General features: G+C 47.3%; 8 protein-coding genes across 8 annotated transcripts; 3 read left to right on the plus strand and 5 right to left on the minus strand.

The window, feature by feature from the left end:
* Nucleotides 1-901: 901 nt before the first annotated feature.
* On the minus strand, nucleotides 902-1,819 carry N7484_003069 (alpha/beta fold hydrolase; the record flags this gene model as incomplete). Its single annotated transcript, XM_057113489.1, has 1 exon — nucleotides 902-1,819. One exon carries the CDS (start codon nucleotides 1,817-1,819, stop codon nucleotides 902-904), a length of 918 nt encoding a protein of 305 aa, XP_056973629.1.
* Nucleotides 1,820-2,315: 496 nt separating this feature from the next.
* On the minus strand, nucleotides 2,316-3,768 carry N7484_003070 (uncharacterized protein; the record flags this gene model as incomplete). The annotated part of the gene is made up of 4 exons (XM_057113490.1): nucleotides 2,316-2,794; nucleotides 2,852-2,954; nucleotides 3,007-3,668; nucleotides 3,723-3,768. 4 exons carry the CDS (start codon nucleotides 3,766-3,768, stop codon nucleotides 2,316-2,318), a joined length of 1,290 nt encoding a protein of 429 aa, XP_056973630.1.
* Nucleotides 3,769-5,726: 1,958 nt separating this feature from the next.
* N7484_003071 (GIY-YIG nuclease family protein) lies at nucleotides 5,727-6,698 on the minus strand (the record flags this gene model as incomplete). The annotated part of the gene is made up of 1 exon (XM_057113491.1): nucleotides 5,727-6,698. The coding sequence occupies one exon, from the start codon at nucleotides 6,696-6,698 to the stop codon at nucleotides 5,727-5,729; it is 972 nt and encodes a 323-aa protein (XP_056973631.1).
* Nucleotides 6,699-9,587: 2,889 nt separating this feature from the next.
* N7484_003072 (C2H2-type zinc finger protein) lies at nucleotides 9,588-11,186 on the plus strand (the record flags this gene model as incomplete). Its single annotated transcript, XM_057113492.1, has 4 exons — nucleotides 9,588-10,369; nucleotides 10,415-10,741; nucleotides 10,806-11,068; nucleotides 11,104-11,186. 4 exons carry the CDS (start codon nucleotides 9,588-9,590, stop codon nucleotides 11,184-11,186), a joined length of 1,455 nt encoding a protein of 484 aa, XP_056973632.1.
* A 1,102-nt stretch (nucleotides 11,187-12,288) lies between these two features.
* On the minus strand, nucleotides 12,289-13,434 carry N7484_003073 (NAD(P)/FAD-dependent oxidoreductase; the record flags this gene model as incomplete). Its single annotated transcript, XM_057113493.1, has 1 exon — nucleotides 12,289-13,434. One exon carries the CDS (start codon nucleotides 13,432-13,434, stop codon nucleotides 12,289-12,291), a length of 1,146 nt encoding a protein of 381 aa, XP_056973633.1.
* A 1,147-nt stretch (nucleotides 13,435-14,581) lies between these two features.
* On the plus strand, nucleotides 14,582-16,492 carry N7484_003074 (putative flavin-containing amine oxidase; the record flags this gene model as incomplete). The annotated part of the gene is made up of 2 exons (XM_057113494.1): nucleotides 14,582-15,340; nucleotides 15,422-16,492. 2 exons carry the CDS (start codon nucleotides 14,582-14,584, stop codon nucleotides 16,490-16,492), a joined length of 1,830 nt encoding a protein of 609 aa, XP_056973634.1.
* Nucleotides 16,493-17,212: 720 nt separating this feature from the next.
* On the plus strand, nucleotides 17,213-21,069 carry N7484_003075 (uncharacterized protein; the record flags this gene model as incomplete). Its single annotated transcript, XM_057113495.1, has 5 exons — nucleotides 17,213-17,270; nucleotides 17,316-17,454; nucleotides 17,505-17,789; nucleotides 17,851-18,470; nucleotides 18,599-21,069. 5 exons carry the CDS (start codon nucleotides 17,213-17,215, stop codon nucleotides 21,067-21,069), a joined length of 3,573 nt encoding a protein of 1,190 aa, XP_056973635.1.
* Nucleotides 21,070-22,109: 1,040 nt separating this feature from the next.
* On the minus strand, nucleotides 22,110-23,301 carry N7484_003076 (alpha-hydroxy acid oxidase; the record flags this gene model as incomplete). The annotated part of the gene is made up of 5 exons (XM_057113496.1): nucleotides 22,110-22,185; nucleotides 22,235-22,311; nucleotides 22,366-22,619; nucleotides 22,833-23,000; nucleotides 23,100-23,301. The coding sequence occupies 5 exons, from the start codon at nucleotides 23,299-23,301 to the stop codon at nucleotides 22,110-22,112; spliced, it is 777 nt and encodes a 258-aa protein (XP_056973636.1).
* Between the last annotated feature and the right edge of the window lie 1,976 nt (nucleotides 23,302-25,277).

Genomic DNA, 25,277 nt, shown 5'->3' on the forward strand with positions numbered 1-25,277 from the left:
GGTCCTCGTTCTGCCAGGTTTAGGGACGTGTCGTGCAGTTGATACATCTCAATGGCTGAGCAAAGAGGGGTCTTTTTACGTAAAGAGTATGTACCTCTCCCCGCTGAGGATTCAAGATTGTCGAGGCTGCTGTGAGATGGTGGAGGTTCTATATTAATATCTAGTAATATTGCAGGGTTGATGGAGCACTTCGTTGGCTGTGGGGCGACTCACTATGCCTAACTCTGATGTCAGTCTCCCACAAGGTCAGTGCAGGTATGGATTGGGAAGATTGTCAGAGGGGATGTGGATCGAGCTGGAACGACCTGTGGATCTCTCGATCGAGATCGACAAATAGTGTCCACATCTCGGTGGTGGGATGGTTCGAGATTGGATCACCAATCGCGACAAGCAGGCTTAATGGCGCACGGTATGCATAAGGGCCCACTTCACATTGGGTGAACCTGCAGGTGTTACGCCCAACAGGTCAAGGGCAGCACGGCTATTCCCTATGGCGCATGTTTCAACACGACAAAGTGATCAGTGGTCTTGTTTTACATCCTACAGTGAATTGCTGTTGCAGCGGAAAGGGAATTCTTCGGCTCCAAGCTTCAGATGAGCCGCCGATACTTCAAACTGTCCCCTCATCACGATCAACAGTGGGTCAAGCGGAGGCCCTCTGGCGCTGATGTTTTACTGAAACATACAAAGACATTATTTCCTTGTTTTTTATCACGCTAGGCGGGTTGCTGACTGCAAAGCGGCCGATCGCTTGGGGACTTGGAAAGCAGACATGCTGCGCACTCTGGACTAAACCAAAATCCGGAAAAGAAAACATGCATGAAAGTACAACTGGATTTGGCCTTCATGTTGCACATCAAATTATCCACTACTCAACTTCTACACTGATGGGAGATCTAACTCAGCGATTCACCTCGCTCAACCACCATCCCAGCTCCACCCCTAGTTTGCCTTCCTGATCATACATCACCAGGTGGCCAACTCCGTCAATCAGCACAACATCCCGGGCATTCAGCTTTTCTCCCAGCCTGAACGCAGTCTCAACAGGAATCCAGCGATCCTCTTGACCCCAGATAATTTGGACAGGCATAGCTTTACCAACCTCCGGATACCTATCCTCAACCTCCTCCGTGCTGCGACTGTTGGCCTGCACCATCTGCCTGACAAACCCCCTCCTGCCCTTTTCACTCGAGATCCACGGCCCCTTCAACATCTCCATCGTTTCCTTCGTCAAATCTGTATACGCCGCATCCCGGATATAAGACTCAACAACACCTTCAAAAACAGGACCCGTCAACGCACGGAACACGCCCTCATTCTCCGCGACTAGTTTGAACAACGGCTGTCCAAAGGGCCCTATTGCCACCACGTTGATCAGACACAGGCTCGCAAATTCACATCCGTGGATGATATGCGCCCGAAGACTCATTAGTCCGCCATGGTCATGCGCGATAACATGTGCCTTTCTAGATCCCCAACTTCTTGCCCAATATTTGTAGAGCGCGGCAAACACTTCGGACTGCCCAGACAGATCGGCGTCTAACGCCATTTCTTTCGTGATTTCAGCTTCCTTCCCGGGCCGAGGTTCGCCACGTGGGCTTGTGCCGAACCCGGGATTGTCGGAGAGGTAGACATGAAAATGCTTTGCGAGGGACTGGGCGTAGACATGCCAGACTTTTGACGACCATGGTGTGCCGTGGATGAATATCAATGGCGGGGATTCTGGGTTCCCGAGGGATGTCCAGCGGATTTTGTAGTTATGGGTGTTGCTGGAGTACTCGAAGGTTTGTGTGAGTTCGATCGAGTTGGAGGGATTCATTTTGAATTCTTTCAGTGTCTGTAGTGCAGAAGTTTTACTAACTTTACTATACCTTTCCTAAGACTGGAGCTTGTTAAAACTAAATACCAACTCGAACTAAAGAGTGGCGTTGCTATAGAAGTATCCAATCAACATCGATTCCAAGGTATTTCAACCTATGGTTAACGGGCCGTTTTTGTGGGGCTGCGTCATCCATCGGTCATGCCTACTTCTCCAGGACCTACAAGATATTGACTTTATTTGAAAGCAATCTATTTGAATTGGGATTCATTCCCTTGTCATGAATTCGTGAGATCATCTTGGAATCCGCAGGCTATCTAGACCCCACAAAGCTATCGGATTGAATCGCATCATCCGAAGTATCATAAAATAAGGATATCACAATGAATAGAACCACCATAATCATAGTCATCATCGTAATCGTGATCATTGCTGTCGTCATAGTCGTCGTCGTCGCTTGATCGATAAGTCTTAAATGCATAAAGAAAAAGGAAATCTACACAGAAAGTAGCGGCCGTCTCTCGGCATTTCCCTCGTCACTGGTCTGTGTAGCCTTAGTAGCACTGCTGAGCCAGAGCATAGGCACAGCTGTGACTAGGGATAATACACCCAGCCCAAGTGTCATGACATCCCAGCCGTAGTAGAATGAAATAAAGCCGCCTTGAATTGGACCAAGCACGAATCCTCCGAAACGGGCCATGATCTGGAGGCTAAATGCTTGTGACACTGCACTGTTGTCGCCGAAGGCTGACGGGTCTTCCACCTCTATATCATGGAGCACACGTTGAATCTCGAGTAGTAGAGCCGGCTCGGCGAGGTTGACACATATGCCAATGCCGAGCAGGATTATGCACAGAATGGTTTTGTCGAATGATGTGTCTTGTTCGACAAAGCGCAGGCAGATAAGCGTTGGTGATAGGACAGCGAAAGCAATGAACGCATTAATTCTACAGCCAAATCGCTCGCAAAGATATACTGGAGAATGGACCGTTAGCCTCCTTCATTGAGTCGGCCCAAATAGGGTATACATACCAAAGAATGGCTGTAGAAGTGCTGCAAAGGCCACTGGGATGAATATCAAACCGGAACCCAGGGTACTCGAATTAAAAATGTCTTGCACGAAAACGGCAAGTGTCTAGAGAAAGGTCATTAACAGTCTCGGCACAATCCAAAGGGTATATACTCACTGCGTCCAATGCGGACATGACTAGCGTACTGACAATTACAGCCCACAAACTCACGATGATCCGCGACTGTTGCAACAGCTTGACCAGTTTCAGTGAGCTGCCAGTCCGGATGTTGTCGGAGTTCTTTCGGTTGAAGATGGTTTCGCAGGAGAAATAGCCTGATGTATAGGTATAGCCCTGGTATGGACAATATTCAGGCAGTGTACGCCAACGTGTGGCAACCTTTTTCTCAATAACCGATAGTCGCAACAACATGTCAAGCGCAATGAACCCAAAGGCCATCCCAAGGACACTATAATACCCTCCGAATTCAAACATCATGCCTCCAATGGGAGATCCAGACATGAAGCCGAGGATCATGGCGGTGCTCACATAGCCAATCATCTGTCCAACTTGGTGCTTGTCTACTGCGTCGGTCAAAATTGCAAGACCGGAAACAGTCAACATTGCCGTTGCAGCACCCTGCAGCACTTTGGCGTAGATATACCACATCACTGTGTTGGCGGTTATGAACAAAGTCATGGAGCCGGACAAGATAACAAGGCCGAAGAGGTATAGGTCCTGTCGATTCCCGGAGAAATCGAGGAAAAATCCAAATGCTGGCGTGCAAAGAAGAGCCGATGCTGCCTCTGATAGTAACAGAGCGCTGTTCCAATATTCGCCTGGACAACGGGTATCAGTAAATCAAGTCGATCTAGTCGCCAGTTTGTACGTACGATCTTCGAACGGGAGTCCAGCTCGAGAGACAAGCGCTGTCGGCATGATCGGTACCATCTGAATAATGTAAGCTTATTATTTTGAATTCGTACCGCGCATCCGTACCATCGAGTGTAGAAAAACATCCTATGGCCTCAAAGTCAGCTCCGAATCTCTGTCCACAAACACTTTAACACCCACTGTAAATGATGACAGCGCAACTGCTCCCACAATAAACGACTGCGAAGACCGCAGTCGCAAGAGTAACGGTCTCTCCTCATCGACGCTGTAGAACAATGGCTCGCTCCCAGTCATAACCAACCGTGGATGATACATCTTGAGTGAAAGCGAAACAGTTCCCCAAAACCAGGCCGAAGGGGCCCATTTTCAGAGACGAGTCCACGAGGTGCTCAGACAAAATGTCATGCAGTCGAAATTGCGGATCTTGGTGGAGCTATCTATTCTTTTTTTTCCCTACCGGTCGCATGCAGTGAGAACCGAAAAGCTCACATGGCTACCAGGCCACCGATTCGACCAGTCAGATCGGAGAAGGTCCCCCCATTAAGGTCCTCCGCGATCCAACCTGCAACTTCACACGGTCAGACAAGATCACCGTGTGACCGACCACTTGACTGGTTGAATTATCCGATAGATCTTCATTTGGCGGTGTACAGAATGTAGCTGCGCCACGACATTCTTGCATGTTCTTGCATATCTTCCACGTATTTGTGGACCGAATCACCAACGCTGGCGCCCCCAACCAGTTGGATTTGGGGTCCGGGGGGGACGGATACCTTGGGCGCCAAGCGAAACGTTTCGGCCGTTGCTCTTCGAGAGTTCATCGAGAAATTGTGGGCCTTGGCGGTAGTGGGGGATATCTGCACCTGAATCACATTGCTTTTCTAACGTCCCTACTCTGGATGGAGGCATGATCGGCTTCGTTTGACGAGGTTGACCGTATCTGTTGTGCCACCAGCTCGGGTAGCCCCTGTTTCACCAATTTCCAGCCTTCGTATTTACGGCTCTACATATGGGCCTCACCGGTTATTTGCCCATGTAGAATGACGTAGGCGAGATGTATTCTCTTCAGATGCAGACTTGCTCTTGTGTAAATAGTCGAACGAGAATTATCTTATCCTTCAAGTTAGACAATCATTCTTCATCCGTTCAAAATTCAGCCGGTTTACTTGAAAAGGGAGTTTGATTTAAGAAAGGCAAGGAAGCGGTTAAGCTGGGTCGGAAAGGACGGCTACGTGCATACCGAGAAGGGAGCCCAAGTAAGGATCGGAGGTCCAGCATTGAAAATTCAGTCTCTTTTCCGACTTTACGGCGCTAAGCATTCAGCTTCAAGTGTTGTAAGGGTCATCTGTCTCTTCTGCATAAAGATGGTCATTCCCAGGTTGCTAGGTATGTACATGCTAGTATCATGGGACATTTGTCCCAAGACGTAGGCAGCGGGGTAGTATGACCTCGGGCTACCTACATTCCAAAGCTTCGGAAATTTCTCAGGTGCGTGCGCTTTAGAAATGTTCATTAGCATGAACAGGTCTGGATCATGACATCAAATTCCAAATTTGATCGTGCAGGAGTGCGTATCACATAATTTTCGGCCTTTGTTAAAAAACGGCCTTACCTGTACATATTTAAGTATGCCAAACCTTGGAAGTCATGGGATCCCAGATCCATCACATGCGTTGCGGAAAATATGTAAAGATGTTCAAAATCAATCTTGGAAGGAATGTGCCAATTTCTTCGCGGACCTGCAGATGCAAAAACTATAAATAAAATTCATTATGCATGTACACTCGCGAAAGCTGATAAAAGAAACATAAACCACCTTGATACCCCACAGGTTTGGATAGTACACCATTAATATACTCAGCAGAGGACAAAGGCGTCTGAGGTCTATGGAGAAAAGGAGGACAAACGGTTGGATAATGATAGCCATTACCCAAAGTAAGAGGGACTGAAGAGTCCGCCAGTGAATGACACTAGCATAGTCCAGATTTAACTGTAGCCTTCTGTTATCTCACACTAGCCCTTCGCTTGCTGGCTTCAATTTCTAGGTTGCTCATAGACAAGTCCAGAGGTATCTTGTCATTAGCCTTCCCACGCGTTTTAGGAATCTCATCAAGCGAAGTTAGACTCGCGCGTGGCGGTGAACGGCGATTAGGCTTCATGGGAGTGGAATCTTCAGATATCTCGGGTGACTGGCCAATGATTCTCTCCTTGTCCTCGATCTTTTCAGACGATGGAACTGGACGATCATCTGAAAGAGCTCGGAAGCCTCGCGATGAACGGCGACGAGTGTTTAAAGGGGTGGGAATCTTTTTAGGCTCGGGTGACTTCCCGCTGACCTTCCCCTTATTTCCACCTGTTATCGAAAACGGAATTGGATCATCATTCAGAAGAAGTGAGGAGTGTGATGATGATGAGGATGAGCCGTTGCCACTCTTCGTAGGGGTGGAATCTGCAGGTATCATCGGCGAAGATCCACCGTTGTTTCCCACCTCAACTGTTGTCGAATGGGGATTAAAGCTGCCATTGCATGGAGTTGGAGTGCGTGACATCGATGTGCGACTATTTTTCGTGGGGGTTTCTTGCGTAGTTCCCTCAGGCATGTTTCGATGAGGACTATGCTTTTCTGCATCACGGTTGAAGCGACCATTTTTGTAAGGCTTGATTCCATGAGTTCGAGTAATGAAGAATTTTTCCCATTCAGAGATTCGTTCAAAAAGGATGTCCTGTTCAACCTCTAGCCATTCTCTGTGCCGACCATGATCGGGCACCCAGCATGGGTTCAGAAGCTGGAAATGGTGTTCTTTGAATTGCGCCAACAGGAGTTGCTCCACCAGGTAGGCATATTCAGGCATTGCTACACATCTGATCACTTCGGCGTTGGGATAACATTTATGGTGTTGTTCGCTCCGGTCCTCGGTTGGGTGTTTCTTGCTAACACCGATCTTGAACTTCCCCTTCGCCTCATTGGAAGACATCACATATAGAAAGAGTTTATCAGCTCCCTTTAGCTCGCCTTTCAACACTCTGTCTACTGCTTCCTCGGCTGTCTCAAAATCTTTGCTCGACAAATAAGCTTCGAATTCAAGTATTCTCGGAGGTGGTGGCCATCGGTTATTCGTTTTCAACAGTGAAACAAATTTATCTTTCAAGAGCCTTCTTTTGAGCTCACCCCGCCACTGACCTTTGGCATGGCCAGCGTCTTTCATATGACGACCACACAAGCAATAATTGGAAAGCTGAAACAAAAAACCGGGGAGCGAAGATTTTTCACTTGTGTCAAACAAATATTGAGACACTTTTTCAACCCAATGTTTAGCATGATCCAAATTTGTGTTTTCCACGGTATCATTGCACGGCTCTCCATTACTTTTGAGGAAAGCACAGAGAATCGCCGGAGAGTCGGAATATGCCTCTGCTAGCACTTCATGGAGAGGCTGGAACTTGGGCTCCGGCTTTAGTTCGGGAGCCATAGATTATGATCTATGCAAGTACCGGGGAAGCGTGACTTGAACAAAATAATGTGAGATTTCCAAGCGACTGGGGAGAATAAACCGCCTTTTAGCTTATGAGCGGCCCCCTTCAGCACTTGTTCCATAGGCCAGGACCCGCTGCAATGAATCGATACATTGGATCCGCTCAATACTGCAGGCGCCAAAGCTATCATAGCCCTAGAGTCTCATCTAGAATATTCCCTTTTTTTCGATTCCCCCGAAATGGGGGTTTGTCCCGTTGCGCCGAAGATTCATGAAGGCCGATAGGGACGATTGCGCGTCTATGGAGATGCATTTGCGCTAGAACCTCGTGATTGAAGCAGCGAGCGCATTAGTTGCATGCATTAACAGGGGTTTTCAGCCGTACAGACGGAAATAGCTTCAGCTCGATCTAAGCCACCGTGGGAGGCACAGCAGCCCCAGCCCCCAGGAAGTCAACGTTTCATGACAAAGCTCTTAACAAGGCAGAGTGACTGTGGATTTCTAAACACAGGTCCTGATAATAGAGCAGAGATTGCGAGGATACTGCGCTGATGCCAGAGTGATTGGAAGCTCGCTGCGGTGTGCTCTCTAGTTTCCGACCTTTGTCGCGAACAGGGGAATGATTCCTTGAGCGCACTAAGAGGGGTTCATGTGGAGCTTGATTCGGAAATTGCGCCGCCTCGCCTAAAAGGCAAATATTGGAAGCCTAGATGCAATCTAGCGATACCTTCAAGCTTGGAAGGTCGAGCTCCATTGCAGCCCAATCGAGGAAGGGTGAGGTCCTGAACAGGACATTCAAGTGACACACAGTAGCTCCTTCAGGAGGAACCCTGGTGCCTGAGTAGGTCAGTTCCGACGAGAAATCGTAGGAAAAACCAATGGCACTGTAGATTGTTATCGGGCTTGGCAAGAGGAGTTCCACCTGATATGAGGCTCACAGGTGTGGATGAAGAAGGGCGGATTGGGGGGGGGGGGGGCTGAGGAGAACAGGGGATAGAAACTTGGAAGCGCGATCTACGCAGGAAAACGAACATAGCTGTCAGGTGCAAACAGCATCACGTCCAGAATTTATGAACAGCTTCCAAAACTCCCTAGGCTTCTTTTAATCTAAAGTGATTGAAATTCAACATCAAAATCTAGAATTTCCACTTATGTTTGAAACAATTTTTTCATTTTTTCAATTTCTTTTCGCTGTTGGAGCTTTGGCCATAGGGATGAGGGGCTCGCATGGGTGACGCTTGTAGCCAGTTTAAGTACGGCCAAGTATTAGCAACATTTATAATGTAATACACTGTTTATTTGCCGTTTCTCACACGCGACTGACACGCCATGGGATCTGTGTAGGTTCGAAGTCATAATATAGTTGGAGCGCCCTGCTTTAGAGCAATTGACTCCTCGGATGACTTCCTCTTCATCGTGAGATCTCATCAACACTGCCAATGGACCTAAGGCTTCCTCTCTTATAAAGCTAATAGTGTTGTTGACATCACTTGGGATAGTATGTTCATGGAAGTTTTTCCAGGCGGGGATAACTATTAACGACTATGTGGCGGCTATTGACCGCCGTAGTCCATGTTGAATACCGCCCTAGCATATCCCCGCTCTCTACTGCAACGAGACCCATGATATTCTCCCCGTGCTTTCTCCTTCATATTGAATAACAACTAAGCGCGTGTACCTCAACGCCTTCATCAATCCCATTTTTCAATGGCAATTCAAAAAATGGTCAAGAATGACTCGCAAAGGCATTCGTAGGACTCACACCGGGTGTATAACTTGCAAGTTCGTTATGTTCTCTGCTCATTCTTTTTCTCCTCCAAGAGTAAATGCTAACACTTCATCAGAATCCGCAAAATTAAATGTGATGAGACCCATCCGTACTGCTCACGGTGCACATCAACTGGGCGAAAATGCGACGGCTATCGACCTTGGATCCCCCGAGCAGACCAAGTCCGACCTTCAACTTTACCAGATGCTGAAAATCTAGAACTCCGCAGCCTGGGATTTTTCCGACAGGTCTTTGCACCTCGTGCTGTACCTTTATCCCACTGTTTTTGGACCGAAACCTTACCTCGGTGGATCCACCAAGAACCAGCCATAAGACATGCAGTAGTTGCTATGAGCTCATTGTATGAGCAGAATACTGAACACTCGCCAGTTGATCAGAAATTTGTCGTGCGACATTATAACGCCGCTATTACAGAAATTGTCACGCCATCTTATCGGACTCCTAATCTTGACACGGTTGTCCTGGCTTGTATTCTGTTTTTGACTATAGAGTTTTTCAGCGGCGAATTTGAGAGAGCTCTGGTCCACTATCATCATTGCAGGAGAATCCTTTCTACCTTTGAAGCAGCTCCGCATTTAAAAGGCATTTTTCGACAATACGAGATGTTTGCACGCTTCCTTTCCGAGCTGTCTCATGAACAAGTCTTGGATGAGATGAATGGCTTCCTTGATGCAGAATCTTTGACGCCTGTCATTGAAGCCCATAAAGCTCTTGATAAACTAACTGAGAGGTCACTGAAAGTGCCTTTCGCCATGGACAATTCAGCAACAAAAATGCCATCCAATTTACATACCAACTTGCGTATCCAAGCAATTCAACGCGCGCTAAATAATGGGTTGGATTCATGGGCGCATAGTGCGATACACTTGAGCTGCCAGAAATCCAAGCCTGATAAATTCGAGCATCGTTATAAGCTCATGCTAGAGACAAAATGGCTTGCCTGCAAGATCTGGACAAATCTTGGATCATCCGCCACTGAAAAGCAAAGCCGCAATAATAGCACTCACCGAATGTTTGAAATTCTGACAGAGATTTTTGGCATAAGCGCTATTAGTGCCGTCGATGCCATGGATATCATTGGACATGAGCATGTTATGCATCTGATTCTTTTAAAAAGTCGGGATCTGAACCTTCGTCTCACTATGTTGGATCGCTTCCGAGAAAGACTTTACTTCAGTGGCGGCACTTCGGAGTTACTGATGCTGTATTTAACAGCGAAACAGGCTATCGAAGATGACCATGGCATCGTGTTGGGATCAGAATGGGATATTGTTCACAGCATTCAAGGTTTTTCAGGTATGGAGAATGTGGCTCATTCTTTTGGTAAAGCTCAACATGTCACCTTTTGGGTCCTTGTATGCTTGGCCGTTCGAGAGCGCATACGGTAATTCATGTGATGGCCATGACCCTCATTATCTTGAGAGTTTAGAATGAATCGAGAACTAAACGAAGCCGAAAATGCATTGTTGTTAAAACTCATTATTCATCAGGGTGGCAAGCTTAGTCACGATGAAGGCCTGTTGGTAATGCCGCGAAAAGCCGGTCTCCATCACTACGCTGCCCACAAAACGGAGACCAACATTGCCAACACTGCAAAGCATTTGGGTCGCGGTGGTATGGAAGGGTCTTTCCGGTGCCAGCGACCTGGCTGTACTCGTTCTTATTTAAGAAAAGAACATTTGCGGCGGCACGAACGAGACCATGCTAATGCCCGACCATTTACTTGCCAGGACTGCCCCTCAACATTTAACCGCAGGTTAGTTCCAACTAACGACGTAATTTCGGGGCTGTTGAATTGTTATTAAACAGTTCCGACACAGGGACTTGCTCAATCGCCATAGAGTCTTGAATCACGGCAATTCGCAACCTTCAGCTGATAAGCCTCACCCCGAAGGTGCTGCGGCAAGCAAACGCAGCAAACCCAACGATGATCACAGCACGGCATCAGTTGGCGAGTCTGCTACTAGCGAAATTCCAAACTCTAACCCAGCGAACGAAATGTGGTATTTGGATCTTTCTTCAACCCCGGCGGAAAAACTACTCGATGCTACGAATAGACGCCAGTTAGAGGAGCTTTACTTCGGTAAATTTCATCCCCACTGGCCTATTCTGCACCAGCAAACATTCAAGAACTCAGCACAACCCCCTACGCTATCTATAGCAGTATTAATTGCCGGGCTATGGATGATGGGAACCCCTGAGACAAGGCAGGAAGCAAAATTGTATCATGACGCTATCCTGACCGAGCTAAATAGAAAACTCGTAAGGACTCTCTCCATCATAAGGCTATCTGTCTCTGTCGTCATTGGTAGTTGTTAACCAATACCAAATGTTCAGTTTGAAACCTCGGTGAAGGATTTCCTCCCGAGATCTCCAGTGCCTGAGTTTCTTGCCGAGTTCCAGGCACTACTTATTCTGATCATCCTTGTCACTTACAGGGGAGAAGATTGCTTTCCTCCGGGAGTGCTTGGTAATGTGGAACTATTTGAGTTCTTTAAAAAATATGGTGTGTATGATCAGCGAAAGATCGACATAGCAACTTTCAACCCGATACATCGAGAAGTTTATCAAAGGTATGCAAGGCAGGCTCATCAAACTGGATTCCTGGGCTGACTCTTTGGATAGGCTTGCTCTTCTTCATTTCAAAGTTCATCTTCATATCAACTTCGTGATACTTACGCAGCATCCAAAGTTTAAAGCTTTGGAGTGTTTCAACCCTCGATGTTTACAAGTCAGAGCTCCAGCTCCAAGCCAAATTTGGGACAGTACCGTGTATGATGTTCGGTCCGAATATGACGTTCGTACTGTGGTGGGAACTTTGTTCGATGATACTGCAGATTCAGGCAGGTGGAACGAGCTATCATCTGTCGTTGCATGGGACTTCACGTTAGGAATGGCGCTGGGCTGTTGCTTGACAAGCCCCGTTGAGGAGACCTCTTCTTCTTTATTTCAGAGGATCGGTCCTTTTCTTTTCTCCCATTTGAAGGATATAGCTATTGATGATACAAGTCTAACCTGAAGCGATTCTTCTTCTAGTCACATACAATACAAATCAAAAAATATCCAGTATAAACTTTCAAGAATGATACACATCCTCAATCCATATTGAATCAGCTATCGATAGGTAAATCATTGATAGGTAGTGCAAATGAGGTAACTCCAAGACATCTTGGATATATGAGGATAAACCGCAAAAGAACAGATGTGCACCTGCACATGCAGAACACTTGAAGATCTCCAATATTACAAGTAGTAGTGAAATAAGAAGAGAATTAGTACAGAAAATGAGTAACGAGCGCATAATTAACTCAACCCAAGCATACCAGCGGCCTTTGAAACGAAAAAGTCTTTTCCCTTGATCATCGAAACCATCATTCCCCAAGGCTTCCATCCAAACATCTGACCGGTTCCGGTACTCTCTCCAATCGGCACGACCATCATCAAAGATCCACTGGAGTCGTAGCTAACAAGCTTCCCCTTGCCAAGAATTGCAACCTTGAGATTGGAAACAACGACTGGGATCTGATCCGCAAGCTTGATCGCAGTGCGCACTGGTTGAGTGGTAATATCTCCGAGTGCGTAAATAAAGCCATCTTCTGCATCACCGGTAACGCGTAGGTTCTTATCGACCTTGACCCATCCATCTGCTGAGAGAAATTCCGCGGGGATGAACTGATTGTTTGGAAGAGTCCCAGTCGTAGAGATATACAGGTCCGCTTGGAGCTGTTTACCGTTGTCCAGGTTAACAACCCACCCAGCTGGGTTGCCAGAGGTATTGCGTGCGGCATTCGCAACCTTGGTTGAGGCTACAATTTTGATGCCTTTTTCTGCAAGCACGTTTTCTGCCGCCAGGCTACCCTTCTCCTTCAGCATCGACAGAACATGCTTTGAGGCTGAGATGAGAGTGATTGAGGTGTCTTTCTTGTCTTTGAATGCTTCTGCAAGTTCTCCGGCGAACTCGACACCGACTGGGCCTGCTCCGCCGATGATGACACTTTTCGCGTTTGAGATGGCCGTTTGGATCGATTTGATGGACGCTTCGAGGTCGTGATCGTTCAACGGTTTGAAAGGAGCCAGTTCTCCGTCGACTGAGGATGAGGTTGCGCTACCGGATGCGATAACGAGATAGTCATAGGAGATGGAGGATTGCTGTGACGATAATTCGACCTTTTTTGACGCGGTGTCAATGCGACTTGCGCTTCCTTTGATGAATTCAAATGACTCCTTTGGGTACTTCGAGAATGACTTCTCGATTGGGAGGAGGTATTGATTGGGCTGGAAGAATTGTGGTTTGGCAAGGATGCGAGGAGCTGCAATATTGAAGTAAACCTTCTCTGATGGATTGATCAAGACGACCTTGATTTTGTCAGCGTCGGATTTCAGAAGGCCATTTGCAACTCCAAGTCCGGAGTGTGAGGCGCCAATGATGACGACGGTGCTTCTACCCATGGTGAATGGGAATTTCTGCTTGGGTGTGGAATTTGCTATCTTGGTGATAATCAGGGGTTTTGAATGTACAGAACTGTGGATCAAGCCTTGTATTAAATAGAATTGGTGAATAGAGTATTGGGCTGTAAACGAGTTCTACGATTACCAATGAATTATGTGGACAGTTTGAGAGTAGATCTATAATAATGCATTTCCCTGTCGATCTGTAAGCCATGGATTACATGATTGCTAATGACAATGCTTTCCTCCGTAGTGTCAACAGAGTGGGTCCATGTGGAATGTGGGATTTGTAATGTGGGATGTGGGATGAAAGTGGGATAGTACTGTCATGGTCCGTCATTATGTGATTTGAATTGTAGACCTCATGTGCAGACGCAATCCTTACTTCGTAGTATTGAAGAAATGTTTGCCCCAAAGGCCTCTTTTCCTACTTTACTATTGAATAGGTCTCAACGAAGTTGCCTACCGGAAACAGTATCGTGTATAAGCCCGGATGGCCGTCATTTGTCGGTAGAAAAGAAGCGTAAAGTAGGACTTTGATTGGCAGACACCATCACAGTGATTGCGTGTATCGACACTCGGCTTTTTCCAAGACTGATCAAGATATCATGCGGTGTTGTGGTGTTGCCTCTAGTGATGCTTCGCGGAAACTTGTAAAAGCCCGAAGATCTTCACGCGAGTAGTGGTATCAGCCAAAAGCAATTATGATCAGCCACAGAATAATGTTGGGGAACTGCAGGGCTGCGAGATGAGAATCGCGTGCTGTTCGACTCCGCGTCACAGGGATGCTTATCTCCATATCGTCACCGATAAGGCATCGAGATCCGCTCCACTCCCCCAGCCAATCGCCGGGGTCTCGCTCGCTCCTGCTGCTTTCGCGGGTTCGATTACTTCTTGGATCCTGATGCGCTGTACAGATTAGAACGATGTTCATATGGTGGCAGTCCCCAACAACCCCGCAATGCTAGATTAAATAATCAACAGTGGGGTCAGGAAGCTTTATCGCCGGGTGAAGCTCTGTCCGAATCGATTATTACCAGTCTTTGCACGGACAGTTTACATATACCAGCCACCTGGGCAGTCGATCTCCTCAATTCTCCCATTATATAAAATATTAGAGTCCATTGTGCCTCCCTGAGGTTTCAAAATGCGATCCCACCTCAAAATTATCGATCTCTCCAACACATCCAAAGTATACCATGCTCCGGCCACTATCACAGCCCCAAATACCAGGCTCGTTCACATATCTGGCCAAGCCGGTGCCACCAAATCTGGCTATGTACCGGCCGACTACGAATCCCAGATTCACCTCGCACTTCTCAACCTGCGGCGCTTGATTATCGCATCTGGAGCTAAGGTCAAAGACATTGCCAAATTGACAGTATATATTGTCAATTATGACCCAAGACTTCGAAAGCATGTACGCCCAATCCGGCGCTTCCTTGGGGGTCACAGACCCGCAATGACATTGGTTCCGGTCACCCAGTTAGCGGTGCCTACATGGCTGTTTGAGGTGGATGCGCTCATTGCTTGTCCGCCTCTAGCCCAGTCTATCCCCCGAGCGCTGACAAGCGGATCTCGAACTGAGAGCTACGACGTCGTCATCATTGGTGCTGGCTTGGCTGGATTGACGGCCGCCCAGGAGCTCTCTCGAGGCGGTCTATCTTGTGTGGTCCTCGAGGCGCGCGACCGTGTCGGAGGCAAGACTTGGAGTCAGCCTATGGCTAGCGGTCGTGGCATTCTCGAACTTGGTGCCGGCTGGATCAATGATGTCAATCAAACGCGCATGATTGGTCTTGCGCGGAAGTTTGAACTGGAACTCATTGAGCAGAACACAACTGGAGACTGCGCGATCCAAGACCTAGATGGTAGTATCTCGGCTTTCGCATATGGTGAAATTCCCAAGGTATGTTGGAATATGTTGACGGAGCTCCACGCCTTGGAATTTGGAAGAAGATTGGCTAAATCGGAGCTCGTCTTTGCTTAGTTTGACCCGGCCTCCATCGAAGATGTTATCCGAATCCGCGATACGGCCGAGGCAGACTGCCAGGCTGTTGATATCTTCAACCCCCGAGACACACGTCTTGACAGCATGACATTTGAAGCTTATCTACGATCCAAGAATGCGTCTGACAAGGCACTCTGGACCGCAACGGTCTGGACTCGAGCGATGCTAGGTGTTGATCCCCGTGATCTTTCGGCCCTCTTCTTCCTCAACTACTGCAAGTCTGGTGGTGGTCTGCTGCAGATGCGATCAGACCGCAAAGGAGGCGGTCAGCATCTGCGCATTCGACAGGGAACGCAATCATTCTCCAAGAAGCTAGCAGAAACTCTTGTGCCAAACACTGTTCGACTCAATACTGCGGTCAAGCATATTCGCCAAGAGAGTCCTGTTGTCGACGTCATCGCTGAAAATGGCAGTGTATACCGTGCACGCAAAGTTATAACGACTGTCCCCAGCCCTGTTCTAAAGACAATTTCCTTTGAACCTGCCCTTCATCCCCTCAAGCTTGCTTGGTCGGAGTCTGCAAGCTATGGCTACTATAGCAAAGCTATGATGGTATTCAAAGCCCCTTTTTGGATACCTAAAGGCTTCTGTGGTCTTGCGCAGTCATTCACTGGTCCTGCGGCGGTTGTTCGCGATTCATGCAGTCCAGCTGATGAGGAATATGCCCTCACATGCTTCATGTGTGGTCCCCCAGCCCAAGAATGGGCTGCCCTTCCTCAGCCGGAGCGCCAGGAGAAACTTCTTGCTCAACTGGGTGCACTTTTTGAAGCTGAGGACACCATTAAGCAGGACTTTGTGGAGATGGTTATGTACGAGTGGAGCAATGATGAGCTGGCCGGCTATGGCTGTCCATGTGCTCATCTGACCCCTGGCGTTCTGGAGTCGCTCGGTCCCAACGCACTCCGTGAGCCAACGGGTGACTTGCATTTCGCTGGCACTGAGACTGCTGGTGAATGGAAGGGCTATATGGAAGGTGCTGTTCGTAGTGGCGAAAGGGTTGCCAAGGAGGTTGTCGATGACTTGAAGTTGAGCTTGTCAGCACGGCTATAGATACTTTGATAGCGGTTCTCAAGGACTTTATGCAGACATTTGGATTTTAAACAATGGGTAAGGTAAATGTCCCAACTCAATGGTCTTAATACACATACTTTTTACGACTCGAATTTGCGTAAGACTATTTGTTCTCTCGACGTCCTAAATCTCTTACTCTCTTCTGTCATTTGTCATATTCTGTCTTGCATAACGCCATACCAAATGCGGTTGCACCACCCCTGACCCAGACCAGTAATAAATAGTCGCTTGAAAACACCTACTGTATGATAGTTGCGTGGGCTACAAGCTGAGTTGGCCCCACACTGCTCAGAACGTACGCTTCCCATATGTCTTCAGTTTGTCGTTCTTGGCTGAATTTAAGTTCGGAAAAATAGCTTGAACATTGATAGGATGCTTGTTGGAAGTTATACCATAAGGTGGTGTAAGATCGAGAAGGACGAGGATCTACGGACATGAAGCCTAAGTAGTGCAGGGCGGATTGCCTTTGAAACGTGATTGCCATACAGAACAAGTACATGCCAACACCGTAAGCAAATCTGATTAGTTTTCGTCGTACAGGCGACATGCAACATGCGGGGGAGGGGTCGCCCGACACAGCTGGCGCTGACATCGTCAGACAACACTTCGCGCTCTCCTAAATTATCGCTCCCAAATCTTAAACACTCAACGCATCGCGGCTAAATAAACGGCATTCGTTCAGCAAGAGCGTTGGGAGATATGGAGTCTACCGTGTCCTTGAGCGGCCGTTCTGAGCCACTAAGAATCCTTTCTCTTGGTAAGACTTCTGTCCATACACGAAGGCCCGCTAACATACTTACAGATGGGGGCGGGATCCGCGGAATCTCAAGTCTGCTCATATTGGAGAAGATAATGGAGAAAATTCGCGACGTTAAGCACCTTGACCGCGTCCCACGACCGTGTGACCACTTTGACTTGATCGGAGGCACAAGCACTGGAGGGTGATTGCTATTACCCCACATGCCGAAGGGACTTTCTAATGATATAAAAGAATAATCGCTATCATGCTCGGTCGGCTAGGATTGACTGTGGATGAATGCATTCGGGCCTACCGGAAAGTTGCGCAGCAGGCATTTACTCGAAAATGGACCTCTATACTCCCAGCGTCGCCCAGTGGAGCTTTCTCCGCCCAGGCGCTTGAGGAAGCCATTAAACAGACAGTTCGAGAGTTCTGTACAGATGGGGAATGTGTGACCCGTCGGCGACAAGGCTCCCCGACAACCGGAACGTGTCCACATTCTAATCTGGCCTTCCGTGACCAGGCTTGCACAAAAACGTAGGCTTACCGATAATACATCAATACAGGATACGAAATAGTAGCAGCTAATAGATTATAGGGTGGTTCTTGCAATCACGAAATCCAACGTCGACGCAAAACCGACGCTCTTCGAGACATACGGTACATCGGCTGACTTGAAGGAATGCACTATTTGGCAGGTAGCACGTGCAACTTCGGCTGCAACTACGTTCTTCAAGTCTATCAAAGTTGGTCGGGATGCAGTCGAATACATTGATGCTGGTTTCGGGTATAATAATCCCTGTGATGAGCTCATAACGGAAGCTCGGCGGGTTTTTCCTGATCACCAAGAGCTACAAGTTCTGAGTATTGGAACCGGTCTTGGAGATGTGGTCAACATCAAGGATACCCGAATGTCAATCATAGACGGACTGAAGAAGATGGCCGGTTCGTCAAAGAAGGTTGCCACAAGCATGAACGAGCGATTCGGTGATAGTGGCCAGTACTTTCGGTTCAACGTGGATCGTGGCCTTGAGGATATCACATTGTCAGATTGGGAGAAAGCAAGCACAATATCCGCGCATACTCGAAACTATCTTTCGGAGCAGACTAGAGCGATCGAGAGGTTTGTTGATTTTTTCACGCGGGCTGGTGTATTGTCGGCAGATAGGTCTGGCATCGAGCCGACCTACTCTGACATTTCGAAAATTCAGCAAGCAAGTAAGTTGAGCCCAATGTTGTATCGCGGTCCGCACGATAGCACCCGTGGGTGACCACAGTGAATTACATAGCTGTTAGTTTGAAATTAATCATCACTTCGGAGTTACTATTTGCTAATATGACACTAGACAGCCAATCCCAGACCCACTATGTCATCCCTTCTATAGCAAGTCACCACTTTACTGGACGCGTGGACACGCTGAGCTCGCTTAAACACAAAATCTTCTTCCAAAAAAAAACTTACGAAGTGGCGTTGTTTGGACTTGGGGGTGCGGGCAAAACCCAAGTCGCTCTGCAGCTTGCATATTGGGCAAAAGAACATATGCCAGGACATTCTATCTTTTGGGTTTCCGCATCGAGCGAAGGAAGCTTCAAGCAGGCCTACTCAGAAATCGCGAGACAGCTTGCTATTCATAAAGCCACAGATGACGAAACAGTCATGCAGTTGGTGCAGCGCTACTTGAGCTCGGAGGCGGCTGGACCATGGCTTTTGATTGTGGATAATGCGGATAACCTAGAACTACTTTTTGGTAGTGCTGATGTCCCAGGACTCTACGGATATTTGCCCGATAGCCGAAGCGGCGTGATGCTGCTGACCACTCGCTCACGTGAGGTTGCGGTGTCATTCGCGGAAAGAGACATAATCGAAATCCAGAAAATGATGCCAGCGGAAGCCACTGCTCTTTTCGAGAAAGTCGTGGATAAAGCTTTGCTCTGTGGTCGGCAGTCAACAGCACAATTACTCGAGGAGCTTAATTTGCTGCCCTTGGCCATAACGCAGGCGGCTGCCTACATGAATAGGAACAACATCTTGACTTCACGATACCTTGAGTTAATGCATGGTACCGAACATGATAGGATAGGCTTGATGAGCAGGCATTTTCACGATCACACTCGATACCCCGATACTGTTGCCACGACGTGGCTGATCTCATTTAAGAGAATAAGAGAATCTGACGCCGCCGCTGCTGAATTACTAGCATTTATATCATTCATTGAACCGAAGGCGATTCCGAGATCACTCCTCCCGCCTTTGTGTTCCGAGGAGCAAATGGAGTTCGCAATTGGCACTCTATGCGATTATGCATTTATGACCAAACGAGATGATGGCAAAGTATTTGACATGCACAGTCTAGTGCAGCTAGCGACGCGATTATGGGTACAAAAAGAAGAATATATGCAACGAATACTCAAGAACACGACACGCCACATTGCGGTGGCTTTTCCACTGAGTGATTGGGCGAATCGTGAATTATGGAGAGCATACCTACCACATGCTCTTACGGTTCTCTGGAAGAATGATGGAAATGATATAGAGGAGAGGTATGAACTATGCTACAAGATCGGCATGTGTCTCCTAGAAGATGGGCGTACGAAAGACGCCATTCGTTGTTTCAGAGAAGACTTGAAATGGAAAGAAAAGTGTTATGATATTGAGCACCCCCTGCGACTAAGAGCACAGCATGAACTAGCACGAGCATATCAAGCGGATGGCCAGATCAAGAGTGCATTAGATCTACTCGAGCATGTGGTTGCGATACGACAAAAAACTCTAGCTGAAGAGGACACCTCCCGACTGAATTCTCAGCATGAGCTTGCACGAGCCTATCAAGCGGACGGTCAGACGAAGAGAGCACTGGAACTACTGGAGTATGTAGTCGCAATCCGCGAGAGGACACTATCCGAAAACCATAAATATCGACTTTCATCTCAGCATGAGCTCGCACGAGCATACCAAGTGGATGGCCAGATTAAGAGAGCAGTGAAGCTGCTGGAGCATGTAGTCACAGTCCGAAAGAGGACAATGGCTACAGACCATCCTGATCTACTACTCTCTCAGCAAGTGCTTGCGACTGTATATCATTCGGACGGTCAAAATACGATGGCAGTAAAGCTTCTTGAGCATGTGGTCGCAGTACGACAGAACACATTCAATCAAGAACATCCCTCCCAACTGGCATCCCTGCATCAACTCGCGGGAGTCTATCAAGCGGATGGCCAAATCCAGAAGGCTCTAGGACTATTAGAATATGTCGTCACAGTGCGAGGGAGAACACTTGCTGAGGGTCATCCCTCGCGACTGGCATCGCAGCATGTCCTTGCAAGGGCATATCAAGCAGACGGCCAGACCAAGAAAGCAGTGGGGCTACTCGAGCATGTGGTTGCATTGCGCGAAAAAACGCTTGCCGAAGGGCATCCTGATCGACTGGCATCGCAGCATGTCCTCGCAGCAGCATATCAAGCAGACGGTCAGATCAAGAAAGCAGTGGGGCTACTTGAGCATGTGGCCGCAGTACGCGAAAAAATTCTTCCCAAAGGGCATGTTGATCGACTAACATCGCAGCATGTCCTCGCAGCAGCATATGAAGCGGATGGTGATATCATGAAAGCGGTGGAGCTGCTCCAGCTGCAAACCGCAATACGACATAAGGTACCTAGCGGGGAGAATCCCTCAACGCTTACAGAAGCCCAAGAAGACTCTACATTGCGAGCTGCGATAGAAACTCAAAACCGCTCTGTTCAAGTTACATTTGGGGGTAACAATAGTGGTATCCAGATCGGTGTAAATAACGGGGCTATTAGCATGGTGAAGCCATGACCATAGGATGAGCCATGTTCTCTCCGTGCTACTTCTAAGGCAATTTTCTAGTCAATTTCATCGCCTGATTGCAAGAATTCTTCAAGTGAAGAGCTCTATTACATTGTCGCACTAAGAGCGGCCAGTCACCTTAATATGGGTAATACATTTAGACAAAGATAGGCAGACCTACTTTCTAGTAAAAAGCCTAAGGCCTATGGAAGGGCAATGTTGTAGTCTATAAGTAAATCCTTTCCCTTTGCTAGTGGTGACAAGCATCACGACACTTGAAATCCACATCATCATGCTCTAGTATTAGGAGACGAGATATAAGATTATGCACCTCGAGACGTATAAATAGTGCGGTAGTTAAGGGCCAATATATGGTGGAGTTCGTGAATCAGATTTCCGAGGAACGAGGGCGAAGTGGGACAAGGACAGTTCCATCTCACTCGACTTCTAAATTTGAGGCATTGGAAATCGACATAATAGAATGGTTGGATAAACTAGTAGCTACTACCTCCAGCAAAAGGTCGAAGTCTGAAATTATTGAGCATGACTCGGGCCTTTCACAATGCCATAATCATCTATTTCGCCCAGGATGTCCGTATGCTTGGGCATCATTACCTCTAACCATTTATTTGGAAAGTGATTGAAAGTATAGAACCTGTCAAGAAGATCAAATTTGAATATAATATCGTCGCAGCTCCACTTTACTGGCCTGCATTTATCGCCGCAAGTGAGTCCTTTGACCCGGGCCACCAAGAGCGCTTCCGCAGCTGGTACAACAAAGCAGAATACGGGATCCAAAGTGTGAGAATGGCGATAAGTGTCTTATCTGATGTCTGGGAACAAAGACTTTGTCCAGGCCTTACTACCACTAGCATTTGGAGGTTGGTCGTTTATAGAACTGGTGCGGTGCTACTACTAAGTTGATATTGCAACGTTCTATTACGCCTCATGTTTGTGGTGATCATTCATGTAGTTATGATGCTATTGTAGTCATGAATGAAGCAAAGTGCCGAGTTTTGTTCTGCCATATTAAAATCAGAGAACTTTCACTATAGGTTCGCAAGAACACCATCAGGCTGCAACACCGAGATGAACTCGCTTGTAATTTCGGAGACATTACGACATCTGACTCTCATCAGTCAAAATGAGGAATCTTACTTAGGAGCACACTTACCCTGCCAACGCCATAGCCGTCGTGAACTCATCATATAGAAGGTTGAACCCTAGCTCGACACCTTTCTGTCCATCATACTGGAAAACATATCATCAGTTCGTGATCAATGAGCTAAGAGGTGATTGACTTACAGCCAAACCCCAGATAGCTGGTCTACCAGCAAAGCAGAAATCTGCTCCAAGAGCAAGGGCCTTGAAGATATCAGTGCCCCTGCGAATTCCCTCATCGATGGTAACGGTAATCAGCCCTCTAGTAATAGGTGCCACCTCCCGTAGAACGTCGAGGGATGCAGGAACGGAGTCAAGCTGACGACCCCCGTGGTTTGATATCAAGATACCGTCAAATTCGCAGGCGATAGCTCTCTTCGCATCCTTAATCCCGTAAACTATCGAGTTATCAGTGCTTTGATTCTTTATCAAAGTTGACACTAGACTAACTTCCTTTGCCTCAGATCTCCATCTTCGTATGTTTACGAAAGAAAGGCATTATATCCTCCCACTGGAGAGATGAGTCTTTTACAAAACAAAAGTCAGTTGCATATCTGGCAATACACTCGTGTTATCAAAAGGGCTTGGTGGAGGAAACTGAATTCTCTTACCGTACGCCATACTGTCATCTCCATCTTCAAGATTTGTCGCATCAATTCCTGGGAACAGATTTGGATACTCCATCCCATGAGGAAGGGAGAAGTTGTTCCGGAACTCATTAGGTCTACGGCCGAGCCAGGGGACATCAAGGGTCACAAGTACGGCCTTAAAATCAGCAGCTGTGTCGAATCAGATCAGTCATGATCTTCTCCGCCATTGACATGCTTCTAACTAATAGCACTGATAGGGGAACTTTTAAAAGCGTTTTTGAAAATTACCGTCGGCTCTTCTTAGAAGGTTTACCATAGCACCCTTGTTCTTTAGAAGACTCATTTGCATCGCGTAGGGATTTCCAGGGCTGTGAGCAATGACATCCTCAAGAGGCTTTGTGGAGTAGTTGGATAATACCATAGGAACGTTGAGGGCTGCTGTAGCTCTAGATGTAGCGCATTCTCCGTCAGGGTGCGCCATTGCTTGCATTGCTGCGGGAGAGAATCCGAAGGGAAACCTTACGCGGGTGCCGAATATAGTGGTCGAAGTGTCGAGGGAGGTTAAATCTCGGAGAATTTGGGGACGGATTTTGTAACGATCGTAGGCTGATTCATTGTCTCGGAGACTATGTGTTCTCAAAAGCAGTGGAATTAGAGACTGAACTACTAGTTTTTAAAAACATGGAGATATGGTAGATGGACGTACGTGATCATATCCATAGCGCCTTCATTGTAATAGTCTATCACAATTCAGAATCTTAGCTGCTGTAATCTTCTTGATCATTACGCTTTTCAACCTTTCAGCGAAATGCATGCGGTTATAGGTGCTGGGCTGCCCAAAGTACCTTTATATGATTTTTGCATCTTTTCCGATCCTAGGCGCTCAAGGTCCTTGATACAGTGGACCTGAGAGTCCCAAGTAAAGTTTCGATTTGCCATTATTTTCTCATTCAATCATTCAATGTGCAGAATATCGCAAGATCAATACTTCCAAGGTTGACGTGAGGGACCAGATAAGGCGTGGAGGAGTTTGATAGTTATAATCAAGGGACGTACGTGGGAGAGCTGCTCCTCAAGTACTTCAAGGTAGTAGAAGCCGACGCCTAGTCCCCAGCTTCTTTGGGGTACATGGAAACATTTCTTTCAGCATTTCCATGCTTATCTGCTTCACTCGCATGTGCCTTCCTATATGCCGGAAATCCTTACCCCACCCCACTTTTGCCCCGCCAGCTCATCTCAACATTCTAGTATGTGTAACCGGGTCGCACCGAGAAACTCCACTTTCGTGGTCGCAGCCAGGAGGCGATCCAGTGTGATGGTTGGCAGAATATGTTTGTCTACCCTTTTCCAATATGCCCAGCTCTGGACCCTGGAGCCCTGGTCGATTTTGGACTATAGAGGTTCACCGTCCAGGCCCAGGATTCACGTAAGCTATTCTAATTACTTTCTTAAACTGATACAAAGGGAGAGGTATGTGAAGTCCCAGTGACCAGTTAAATGTCAAGCTCAGCTTCGAAAGCGGACTGTTTCACGGCGACACAGCTACGGGCCTAGCCAATCAACGCTTTAGAATGGGATTTTGTGCCTATTGAGAGACATTCAGAATCCTACCGGCTTTAGGTCAATAGGGAAAAGCTCTCCATATAATTTATTGACACCAGGATAATAATATATGCTTGAAAAAAGCATCGTGACTTTAATCGTCTTGGATAGATCACTATCTGCAGACTGGAGCGGCAAGCTTCGTGAGATTTCGAACCTGGAAACGATGTCAGCTACCAATGATGAACTACATGATATTGAATATGAAAAACTTCCAATTGAACTGCCCATTGTATCCTTGTTCACGAGTACAGTGAAACAGAAAGCAAAAGAAAAAAAAAAGAAAATTGAAATGGGGCGAGCCGGGATTGAACCGGCGACCTCACGATGACAATGTCAGACTGTAGTGAAACTTCAGTCGTGCGCTCTCCCAACTGAGCTATCACCCCAGATTATGTAAATAGGCTGCGTACTTTGTCTATTAATCCAACCACATAAGCTATGTCTATATTCATATGTTATCTTTTCTTTTTTCTCTTCTTCCCTTAATTTTCAACTGCGCATTGCGGTGCAAATCTTCAGACACCATCAGTATAAACGAACAAACTTTCGGCAACCTAATCTCCGGCCCGTCCAAAAGACCCCGTTCTAAATGGACAGGCACGTCTATAAACTCGTGCAGCGCTAGGAAGCGTAGCTAGTAGAGAACTGATATCCAGTACTTCGAGATTCCCATGTCGCTTCAATTAGTATTAGAGATATACAATAGCATCCCCAGTGAGCTGCCCCTCTCGCAATTCTCGAAGCCAAAAAGGCCATGTCTTGCCGTAAGCATCCTTCGAGCCTTGCTTACCCTCGGCAATTTCGGGCGCTTATTGTTGCCGAAACGCGACCAGCCAAACCAACCGGCCTGACTTGCATTGT

This window comes from Penicillium longicatenatum, assembly GCF_028827895.1.
Source record: "Penicillium longicatenatum strain IBT 33135 chromosome Unknown contig_2_segment0_segment0, whole genome shotgun sequence".
In the NCBI taxonomy this organism is placed as follows: Eukaryota; Fungi; Ascomycota; class Eurotiomycetes; order Eurotiales; family Aspergillaceae; genus Penicillium; species Penicillium longicatenatum.